Source organism: Anomalospiza imberbis, chromosome 2 (genome assembly GCF_031753505.1).
Source record: "Anomalospiza imberbis isolate Cuckoo-Finch-1a 21T00152 chromosome 2, ASM3175350v1, whole genome shotgun sequence".
Classification (NCBI taxonomy): Eukaryota; Metazoa; Chordata; class Aves; order Passeriformes; family Viduidae; genus Anomalospiza; species Anomalospiza imberbis.
Genome location: NC_089682.1, coordinates 47,262,225 through 47,274,446, shown reverse-complemented (window position 1 = coordinate 47,274,446; position 12,222 = coordinate 47,262,225). Strand labels below are relative to the sequence as shown.

The 12,222-nt window shown below is 41.8% G+C and overlaps 1 protein-coding gene across 4 annotated transcripts in view; it reads left to right on the top strand.

Moving 5' to 3' along the window:
* TMPRSS7 (transmembrane serine protease 7) overlaps nt 1-12,222 on the top strand; it is a 63,463-nt gene continuing 51,241 nt past the window's right edge. For 3 of the 4 annotated variants that reach the window (XM_068180767.1, XM_068180768.1, XM_068180765.1), the window contains exon 1: nt 399-480. In XM_068180767.1, the coding sequence (XP_068036868.1) occupies nt 475-480 (6 nt within the window). In that variant the 5' untranslated portion in view covers nt 399-474. Of the gene's footprint in view, nt 171-398; nt 481-12,222 lie in introns of those variants that run through there. The other variant, XM_068180766.1, reaches the window with a different exon arrangement.

Sequence of the window (12,222 nt, the reverse complement as noted above, 5' to 3'; positions counted from 1 at the left end):
TTGGTATGATTCTTTGAAGATGAGCTACAGCTGGGTCCCCACACAAGTAGCAGCTGAAGAAGCTTTGCTACTGAAAAGCAAGAGCTTAAGCTGTAGCCAGGTGAATTTGGTAGCTGGAGTGCGTGAAGGATCTGCAGTGGAAGGTTCAGGCCTTCCTGAGCAGAGAGAAGGTGAGGTAAACAACACCCAGCCTCATGTGTGTAAGCTGGAGTGAACTTTATGGGGGATTTTGCTCTAGGGAACGTCCCTAGAAGGGCTCAGCAGGGGCAGGCACTGCTGGGAATGTGGAAAGCAGCTGCTAATCCTCCCTGGCTGTTTGTTACCAAGTGTGTTTTGTTGCTGGAGCTGTTGTTAACCAGGGTAGTGGCGCAGCTGAAGATGAGCCCTGCAGGTGGCTGTGCCAGGGGTCAGTCCCAAGAGCTGAGCTGGCTCCCTTGCACCAGCCCAGCCCATTCACAGTGCTGGCCTGCCAACATGAAGGTCAGTGCAGTGAGTTTTAGGGAACAGACCTGCAGCTTCTGAGTACTGGGAATTTCTTTTTTCTTGAGGCTCCTATGCATTCAGTTTCATTTTTCTACCTTTTTTTCTTGGAAATCTCTTTAGGGCTTCTTACTGCAATTAAAAAGCATTTCTGCTCAGGTCCCAAAAATCCACTAAAATCATACTGCGTTTTGTAAGAAATTCACTTGGCTCTTGAAGTCTCGTTTAAAAGCATAAATCTTTTTGTGTTGTGACATGTTTAATTATGTAAATCCTTCCCCCTGATGCATTGCCATAATGTGAGCTGGATCATGAGGTGTCAAATACAGTGGTTAGAACATAGAGATTTTGTTTGTTTGTTTGTTTTTGTGGTGGTGGTGGGGAGAGTTATGCATTAGTAAGTCATGTTTTTCCATAACCTTTCAAGAAAGAATATGAAGAGAAGTATTATGTGAAAGTGATTGTTGTGGTATATTTCTGTGTTTTCTAGATGTGAGACACCTGTAACCCATTGAATCAAAGTAAGTAGAAAAAAAGAGAATGCTTTTACAATAAGTACCTATTTTTCTTAACTTTTTTCTTTATTAACTTTGTCTTCTTCACTTTCTTTATACTTGGTGTAGGATGAGAATTGTTATAAACGCCAATCACTTGTTTTAAAAATTTATAAAAGTTTACTAAAAATAAAATGGAAAAAAAATTAATACAAGTATAGTAGTAAAGATTAAACAATTAGAGTTAGGACAATTAAAGAGACAATAACAGCAAAAAGTTACAGCCCGGGCTGGGTACCTCTCTCTGGACAAAAGTGAGCCAGGAGAAGGACCCCGATAAAAAAGAATTCCCTCCTTAAGAGGGGTAACCTGTTGCATACACAAATCACTTCATTAATATGCATGTATTTATTTAAAACAAGAAGTTCGTCCGGTACTTGTTGAGGAATTCCTGTTAATCCCAGGCGCCTTGAAGTCTAAGTCGAGTTTGGAGAAGTTCGGTTTTTTGTTGATAAGGAAAGCCATAAATTCCTTTCCTCTGGAAGATTTAGGGGTTTTTGTAATTGTTATCTCTGTGTGAAGAATTTCTTGATTATCTTCTCCTTCTCTTGAGCAAAAAGAATACCACACACACATATTTTCTATTTTAACTACTAAAGCTTAATTTCATTTACAAAACTACATTTACTATATTATTAAAATGTTACTACAGCATAACTTTCCAACCTAGCATAATACATATAGTAAATATCTGCGTAGAGCCATATAATCTGCATTTTTCACAATCCTTCCTCTTTCTTTTTATAATTACTTTGGCTCGAGCAATATTTACTGCTTTCTAGCCTTCATTTTTCGTTCATTTTCTTCATAAATCAATCTAGCTTCTTGAAAGGGGTCTTCTATATTGTTTCTTTAATACCATAATCTTTTGCACCGTTTTTGTTGTATCCAATTTTTGATCCATGGTCACTAATTGCATGCCTTGAACTACACTGGTGATGAGTCGAATGAAACAGGGGATCAAACAAGGAAGGAATATTAGACCAGCTGTAGCGCATAACAGGAAGAAATCTAGCTTTTTCCACCATTCTATTCCCAACACGTTATCCCACCAGCTAGTATTTAGCATTGGTTCCCACCTTTGAACTGGTACATGGGCTATTTTTCTGCTATCATTGACTATATCTAAGACAGCATCCCCGTTATCATCTATTTTCAAACAGCAATCTGATGTATTGAATTTTCCACAAACACCCCCTTCTTCCTCTAATAGATAATCCAAAGCCAGCCTATTCTGATACACGGCTGCTCTGATTTGGGTCTGTTGTCTTGACATTAATGCCATTGCCCGACCAGTCTTGTTTGTTATTATTTCTACAGCGGCTTGGAGTCTTATAATGCGATTTAACATGTAAATTGGGGTTCGATATCCCCAACTCCCATCTTGTGCCCAGGTGGCTGGCCCATATGTTTCCAATATACGTTCAGGGGGCCATTCCTCGTCTCCCCATGTTTGGAACCCTCCAATTAAGTCTCTCTTGTTTCTTTTTAGATCCTCATAAACTGGTATCCCTAAGTGATCCCCTTCAGACCCTGGCAAAAGAAAAAATCCTGGCTGTATGACTCCCAGAGTACAACTCCCTTTCCACTGAGAGGGAAGTTTTGGGTATGCCTTTTTTCCACATATCCAGAATAAGCCATCTGGAGCTTTCCAATAGTCAAATGTTTGCTCATCTATATTCTCCCAAAATTTAGAAATCTCTGGGATGCCAACGTAAGGATTTTTTCCTGTATCATTACACTGAAAAAGCCTGATTTCATTATTATACTCACAATTTCCTTTTTTTACTTTTTTCTGGGTCCAATACATGGTAGGTTCTTCTGGGACCCACCATACAGAAGTTCCATTACTGACCTTATATCTTTTACAGGGAGTTTTTCCTACTTCATGAAGGAACTTTTTCCCATTGCGCCAAAGACATTCTTCCCCTATGACTACTGAACTCAAAACCCACCCCTCTGGTCGGTTTTCTCCCCTTATACTTGTCTGGTTCCACTTAAGGAGCTCAATTGGGCCTAAGCTGCTGCCTTTCCATGGCCATTCTTCTGACATCAGAGCCCCTCCACAGACCCAACAATTGGTTATGTTAAGTTCCTTACTTATTCTTTCTCCCAATTCTACAAACTGATTTTTACCCATCCTCGAAATATCTATCTCTTTTTCTAATTGTTGTTCCAGTTTTGTATACAAATTGTCAAGTGAGATTGGTACAGGTTTAGGTAGTGGTGCCGGCTTAGCCTTTTTGTTTATCAATTGCTCTTTTACCAAATCCTGTGCTTTATTCCCAATAGTGTATGTGAAACAAATCCATTTTTCCCCTTTTGGGCATCCACTTCCCGCCCTGTTACCACTTATTCCTAGATTCTCAGTAATCCAGTACTTTTGTCCATTGTGCATGCAGTTTCCTAATCTGGATGGGTTATAACAGTGACTGTTGACATGAGTGTGCGAGATAAAAAAGGAGCCTCGGTGTCTTTCCATATACAGCTTCTGGTAACACCTGTAGCATGGCTTTGTCAATATCCCAAAAGGGAAAAGACAGAAAATGAGTGACAGAAAAAGGAGAGGTCCAGTATGGCTTATACTCCCACCTCCCATGCCTATGGGGTTGCAACCCACAGCAGGTGTATGTGATCTTCTTGGTGGCGATTATAGAGGCCAATCTGGTCTTGCCCTCTCTTCTTTTGTCACTTTCTCTTAGCTAATTTCCAGGCAAATCGTTTTTGACACTCCTTAACGGTGGTCTCCCACTGTTCCTCAGCTATTTCCCATTCAACAGGCACTAATAATTCCCATCCACAAAATAAAGTTATTATTTCGGTTGTTTCGAGCTCTGCTTGGATAGGGGATCTAGTTGACACTCGACACTTCTTGCAATGGGGGCATCGGTTGTGTGAACTACAATACCAATTATTCCCACAATTCAAACATTTACATTTAACCCAACTAACATGCCCAGTATTTGGGTGAATCAAACAGGGTATATTACGTGGCACAGATTGAGGTTGTAATTTGCCTTCCTCTTTGTATAAATCACAGGCTAAGGCCAAAATACAGGTGTTTTCTGTCCGAAACAGTCCTGATCCTCCTGTCTGTGGTGGCAGTATTCCTTCCCCAGGAGGATATTGGAGGCGCCTCAAAGTTTGTCCACGCGGTATTTGAAACCACTGATGTAAACTCGGTCTTACTCCCCAGTCAGGTGTGATCTTGTGTATATTTCTCGGATCATTTGGGTCTTCCCAGTTCATTACCACCCATTCCCCGTTTAAGAGTCAATTTTGTATCACCCGGTTCAGATGTTATTGTCCACTCCTTAGGTTCTTCCACAGGTCCTTTGATTCTGCTGGCGTGGATCCACCCTCGTTCCCTGGTCCGCATCGCAGCCTTGGTCGTCAGCAATACCTGAAAAGGACCTTCCCATTGTGGAGTTAAAGATTGTTCTTTCCATGTTTTTACCAACACCCATTCTCCTGGGTGAATATTATGGATTTTAAAGTCTAAAGGTGTGGTTTGGGGGATTATTCCTTTTAACCTTAAATTTTCAAGAGTTTTTGCAATAGTGTTCACATATTTTTTAACATTTTCTTCCCCTACCTCATGGGTAGCATTTTCATGTAGAGTAGTCAAAAAAGGTAATCCAAACATCATTTCATAAGGTGACACTCCCAGGTCTGACCTGGGTTGTGTTCGAATCCTCAGTAAGGCTAAAGGTAGGCATTGTACCCATGACTTTCAGGTTTCAACTATTAATTTAGTTAAAGTTCTTTTTAAAGTTTGGTTCATTCTCTCTACTCGGCCAGAACTCTGTGGATGCCATGGGGTGTGTAATTCCCATTTTATCCCCAAGGTCTGAATTAATTGTTGTAACACTTTTGACGTAAAATGTGTTCCTCTGTCTGAGTCTATCCTATTAACCATTCCATATCTTGGAATAATCTGTTCCAAAAGTGTTTTACTTACCATGTTGGCTGTAGCCGTGGCAGTGGGAACCGCTTCCACCCAATGAGTTAGATGGTCTGTTATTACTAATAAATACTTCCATCTTTGAACTTGAGGGAGTTCAGTAAAATCTACTTGAATACTTTGAAATGGCCTAAGAGCTAATTCCCGACCTCCCAATGTGGTTTTCCTCATTACCTTTTTATTTATCCTTTGGCAAGTTATACATTTTTCAATTACTTTTTTTGCTATCCCAAAAATCCCAGTATACCCATAGTTCCTTAGAAAGTGATCACACAGAGCCTGAGTACCCCAGTGAGTTTTTTTATGCATGTCTTCTAATATTCTTCTAGAAAGTATTTTATTAAGTAATTGTCTTCCATCAGGAAGTTTCCATTTCCCTGATTCATCTTGTTCACCTCCTAGCTTTTTTAATTCTTTTTCCTCTGCTTCACTAAATTTTGGAATTTCCAGTTTCTCCTCATTTGGAGTTAATATTAGCATAACTCTTTCAGTTCCATTTTCTGCTGCATCCTTAGCTTCCTGGTCTGCCAAATTATTTCCTCTTACTTCTGGAGTCACTCCCTTTTGGTGACCTTTAATATGTACTACAGCTATCTCTTCTGGTAATTTTAATGCTTCTAAAACCTCTAAGATGAGCCCCTCATGTACTAATCCTTTTCCCCTTGAATTAAGCAATCCTCTTTCTTCCCAAATTTTCCCAAAGATATGTACTACTCCAAAGGCATACCTTGAATCAGTATATATAGTTCCCTTTTTGTGTGCTAAATATTCCAGTGCCCTTTTTAGAGCATATAATTCACAGGTTTGAGCTGACCAGTTTGAAGGTAATTCCCCTTTTCAATGGTTTGCATGTTTTTCCCATCCACTACTGCATACCCTGACATTCTTTTTCCTTGTAGACACCTGGAGGAACCATCCACAAAAATTATCTCCCCTTCTGAAAGGGCTTGTTCTTCAAGATCTTCTCGAACCTTTGTTTGGTATTGGATAATTTCTAGACAATCATGTATTAGATTATCTGTTGGTTCCCCATATAAAAATTGAGCTGGATTTAAACTTCTGTTTACTTCTAGTGTTAAGTCATCACTGTCTATCAAGATTGCTTCATATTTTAACATCCTAGAGTCTGTCAACCATTTTTCAGCCTTTTGATTTAACACATTTCGTACTGCATGAGGTGTGCACACAATTAGTTTGCCCCCAAAAGTCAGTTTACGACTTTCTTCCACCAGGATTGCAGTAGCTGCTATAGCCTGAATACATACTGGCCAGCCATGACTCACTGGATCTAACATCTTTGATAAATAAGCCACTGGTCTCTTTACTCCCCCCCACTCCTGAACCAGAACTCCATGAGCCACCCCCTTTTCTGCATTCACATACAGATGAAAGGGTTTTTCTAGTGAAGGTAAGCTTAAAGCAGGTATTGAGGCCAGTTTTAACTTCAGTTCTCCTAATTTATCATCATCTTCCTTGGTCCATTTTATATCATCTCCCTCTGTTAATTTTTCATACAAAAACTTTACTGCCTGTGTGTATCCCTCAATCCATAATCTACAATATCCCAATAACCCAAGTAGTTTTCTGATCTCCCTCTTGGAAGAGGGAGGGGGAAGGGATAAAATTCCAGCAATTCTTTCTGGGTTAAGCTTCCGACTACCTTTACTTATTAAGTGTCCAAGATATTTTACCTCTGGTTCCACAAATTGTAGCTTCCCTTTTGACACCCTTAATCCTTTTTCCCCAAGAAAATTCAAAAGTTTTATAGTAGCCTCCCTGACTTCAGCTTCAACTTCCCCCGATAGTAAAAGATCATCCACATATTGGAGAATTTGTATCCCAGGGGGAGTGGGGAAAGCTTGTAATATTGTTTCTAAGGCTTGTCCAAATAAGTTCGGGGACTCTGTAAAGCCTTGTGGTAATTTCGTCCATCTTAATTGCTGCTTTCTCCCAGTTTGTGGATCCTCCCATTCAAAGGCAAAGATATCTCGGCTCTCTTTGGCTAATGGGCAAGCCCAAAAAGCATCTTTAAGATCCACCACACTAAACCACTGATGCTGGGGAGAGACCTTACTTAGGAGAGTATAGGGATTTGGTACCACTGGGTAGCGAGTCCGAGTTCTCTTGTTTACCTCCCTTAAATCTTGTACTAATCTGTAACTCCCATCAGACTTCTTTACGGGGAGAATAGGGGTATTGTGAGGAGACATACAAGGTTCTAATGTCCCATCCTCTATTAGCCCTTCTATTACTGGCTTCAAACCTTCCCGTCCTTCTAATGAGATAGTATACTGACGCACACGTATGGGACAATCTTCTCTCTCAATTGTAACTTTTATAGGATCGATATTTAATCCTCCCCTATTTCCTTCACCAGCCCAAACTTCCTTTTTAATTTTCTTTTCATCCTCCTGGTCTAATTTTAGCACTTTAGCTGTCATCCTCCCATCTTCTGGTATAACTCCTATCCCTAATTTCACTTGAAAATCTCGTCCCAATAAATTACTACCTGCTCCTGGGACTAACAAGACATCCCCCATCCAAAATCTAGTTTCTCCCTCCATTACCACATTTTTGATGACAGGAACAGTGAAACTCTCTCCTTTTGCTCCTGTTACTTTTACAGTATCTTTACTTACACTATAACCTTTTGGGATATTTAACAAACAGATTCTTTCTGCTCCTGTATCTACTACAAATTCCAATTCTTCTTCTTGGGGACCTACTTTTAAAGTTATCACAGGCTCCAGATGGTATCTGTCCCCTAGAAAATAGAGCCTTGGACACCCCTATTCTTCTTCGGTGCTCATCTCTTTGAAGATTTTCAGATCTTTTGCCCGCTTAGGACAGTCCCTCCTATAATGTCCTTCGCCCTGACAGTAAAAACAGACATTCCTAAAATGCTCCTGAGGTTTGGTTTGTATTGGGGTTTTATTCTTTTCTGTTCTTCTGTCTCTATGACCGTTAGGAGTAGAGTCTGTGTGTTTTTGATTTTTCTTGTACTTGTTTTCTCTCATGGTGACTGCCATAATTTTTGCCTTCAGTTTAGCTTTTTCTTCATCCCTCCGGACATAAACTTTCTGAGCTTCCTTTAATAAGTCATTTAATGGTTTATCATGCCAATCCTCAATTTTTTCTAATTTCTTTCTAATATCTGGCCAAGCATTCGTTACAAAGTTAATCCTTAACAAAGCTTTCCCCACATCAGTTTCAGGATCTATTCCTGAATATTGTTTTATATTTTTCCTAAGTCTGTCTAACCATTCAGTTGGGGTCTCTTCTTTCCCCTGCTGTGCCTCAAAAGCTTTTTTAGCATTTTGCCCTCGAGGTGCCGCCCGTTTTATTCCCATGATTATTGTATTGCGATAGTCATTCATAAGTTTTCTCCCCTCTTCACTATTTTGACGCCACCCCAGAGGTTCAGTTGCCATTATGTCTTCTCCAGAGGGCCCCTGTGGATGTTCTTTATTCCAGGCTTTTATGCCTGCAACTCTTATAATTTCCCTTTCTTCCTGAGAAAATAGTATCTTCATTATAGACTGCATTTCTTCCCAGGTATAAACATTTGGACTTAAAAATTGGTCAAGTTGTTCAGCTGTGCCGATGGGATCCTCTAAAATCCCTTTGATTTCCTTTTTAAAATTTCTGACTTCGGAAGAAGTCAGGGGAGCATTCACAAATCCAATCCCACCCCCTCCCATCGGGACCTCTCTTAGTGGAAATAGACCAATTTCTTTATTCCAATGTTTTTCTGCAGCCTTATTTTCGTGTGGTGAGGAAAAATCAGGAGAAAGCTGCCTCTTAACTGCACCTCTAGTATTTTTATAAGGAGCATCTTCCAGGGACAGGGAGTTCCTTGGAGCCGGAGCTGCGGTTTCCAAGGGAACGGAGCTCCGGGCAGGAAGGGCGGTGTGAGGAGGACATACCATAGAGGCCCGGTCCTCCAGAGGCGGAGCACGGGCGGGGTTTGCTGCCGGAGCTGCTGAAGGGGGGAGCATGTCCGGGGGATACCGGATGGGAGTGTGGTCAGCCTCCACATGGCTCACGGCGGCTGAGCCGGCCGCTCCCAGCAGAGGCAGGGCAGCGGCGGCAGCGCCCAGTGTAGCCGGAACGGGCAAAACCGCGGGGGATGGGGCCGAGAAAACCGCTGCGGGAGAAGCGGCCAGAGACGGGACAGCCGGGACTAACGGGAGCCCGCCGGGCGCGGCCAGCGAACCAGCCGCGGACAAGCCGGGCAGGATGGGGGAGGGGGTCGGTCGGGCAGCCGCGAGCAGCGAGGCGGGGGCCGGTACCGAAGCGGCAGGCGGCGAAACAGGGACCAGGGGGGTTGCTGCGGGCAGCGAGGCGGGAGCCTGCAGAGCCGCCGCCGCGGGTACGGGAACCGGGGCAGGAACACGCGGCGAGCCAGAGCCCGGGGTGGGCGCAGGCACCGGGACAGGCACCGACACCGGGGCTGGCGGAGCTGAGGGGAGCAGCTCGCTGGGCCCCGAAACCGGTGCTGGGGCCGCAGGTGGTGCAGGCGCGAATGGGAAGGGAGGAGGTAACATTTCTAAAGGATCCCATTCTTTTTCTTTTCCTCTTTTTTTCTCTTGCTCCCCTCCCTTCTCTTTCCCTTTTTTCTTTTCTTGTTTTGTTTCGGGGATTTCTGATACCTTAAAGATTTTTACTTTCCTAAAATCCCCTGTCCAACACGTGGCATATTCTCTTTCTTCTGAATTAAACGGTTCCTTTGAGTTTACAAATACATTTAAAGCCTGACAAATCCATTTCTCAAAAGAACCATATCTAGGCCAATAAACGTGGTCAGATCTTATTTCCTTTGTTGGCCATTCAAGCATACAAAATTGTATCATCTTTACTTTGTCCTTATTTCTTGTACAAGGGTTTTTTTCCCAGTTGGCTAATATAACTCCCAGGGGACTATCTTGGGGTATCTCTGTTGATAATTTCTTACTGGATTTCTGTCCCATTTTTCAAGATTTTATCTACTCACCCCCTGCCTCTGTTCCACCTTCCTCCCCCTACCCAAATATCACTTTTCCCTCGACTACACTCTCAAAAAAAAAAAAACCTCCTTTTTCTCACACCACCCCTCAACACAACACACTTTCCTCCAAGGAACTACAACAAAGCTTAAAATAAACAATCTGCATTACGTATACTTTCATTTGTCCCCATTCGCTCAAGTTTATTTTTCACTTACACACACAACAAAACAACCACAACAACAAGGTACCTTTTATTTTTCAACACACCTATTACACCTTTAGGTGTCCCTGGCCAGTCCCGGTGTTCTTGGATACCCCTCGATGTGGCTGAGTTGTTCCCAACCCCAGATTCTCTCGGGTGTACCCTCACTCCGACAAAATTTTACTCAGTCCTGGATGCTCTCGAAAATTAATATCTCAACCCAGCAGACTTTTATTCAACCCTGGGTGCTCTTGAGGATTAATATCTCAACCCAGCAGCAACCCTGGGTCCTCTTGAATATTAATCCCTCAACCCAGCCCATTCAATTCAACCTCCCTGGGGGGGATTCTCTCTTTTATCATTCGCTTCGTCTCTGTACTGGCCGCTTTTCTCGCGAAAAAGGCGAAAAAGACGGAAACGCAGCATGGGAGACTACAGCACTCACTTAGCAGGTCTGGGGTAACCAGCCCGCCTCTCATTCACACACATTCATCCCCCCTTATCCACCCCATTCACACACATTCATCCCCCCTTATCCACCCCATCCCAACAAATACTTACCTATCCCTTGTCCTTGGGTCTTTGTTCTTCGTGTACACTTTGGTCTTAGGGGCTAGTTACCGCTGTTTAGGAATTCTTTCCCTTTTCTTTGCTTTATTGTCTCTTTTTGTCCATCGGATCGTAACCTGCAGTCTGTGGTCACACCAGGGGAGCAGAGCGAGGCTGCCTAATCAGGGCAGGACGCGTCTTCTCACTCTAATTCTCCTACAGCACCCACAGCGAGGTATTAAGAACCATCCTCTGCTACCATTTGTTATAAACGCCAATCACTTGTTTTAAAAATTTATAAAAGTTTACTAAAAATAAAATGGAAAAAAAATTAATACAAGTATAGTAGTAAAGATTAAACAATTAGAGTTAGGACAATTAAAGAGACAATAACAGCAAAAAGTTACAGCCCGGGCTGGGTACCTCTCTCTGGACAAAAGTGAGCCAGGAGAAGGACCCCGATAAAAAAGAATTCCCTCCTTAAGAGGGGTAACCTGTTGCATACACAAATCACTTCATTAATATGCATGTATTTATTTAAAACAAGAAGTTCGTCCGGTACTTGTTGAGGAATTCCTGTTAATCCCAGGCACCTTGAAGTCTAAGTCGAGTTTGGAGAAGTTCGGTTTTTTGTTGATAAGGAAAGCCATAAATTCCTCTCCTCTGGAAGATTTAGGGGTTTTTGTAATTGTTATCTCTGTGTGAAGAATTTCTTGATTATCTTCTCCTTCTCTTGAGCAAAAAGAATACCACACACACATATTTTCTATTTTAACTACTAAAGCTTAATTTCAATTACAAAACTACATTTACTATATTATTAAAATGTTACTACAGCATAACTTTCCAACCTAGCATAATACATATAGTAAATATCTGCGTAGAGCCATATAATCTGCATTTTTCACAGGAATCAAAAGCAAAATTATTGTTTACAGCCTGTGCATTCTGTAAAATTAATCCATGAATGATTAAACAGTTTTTGTGCTGCTTGCTTTTTAAGTGGGAGCTGTGAAATAAAGCAAGCCATAGTACTGCCATGTCACTGAAGCAGGCTGCATGAGTGTACCTCACTCTGGCAGAATATGTTCTCTATTTAAAATGCCTGTCTCCGAGTAATATGATGAGTCCCTTAAGAACTACCTTCTGCAGCTGCTCTGTGAATTGCACCCCTACTGGAGTCAAGTATATCCAGGCAAATTGGATTATTAGCTGGGGATAAATGGGCCCAGGAAGAACTTAACTGCAGGAGCAATGATGCTCTTGCCCTTTAGCTAGGTATAAAAGCTGGCTCCTACAAAAGCAGGAGGGATTAAGGAAAGAGGTTTTAGTTCTGAACATTGTCCTCTTCCCATAAGAGGCTCTGTACTAGTTGTAATGTGTGAAAAATGCATATTTTATGATTGGCTTTTCGCAAATATTAAATTGAATACTATATGTATTATGTTATATTGATTAGAAGTGCTGTATTAACATTTTAATAGT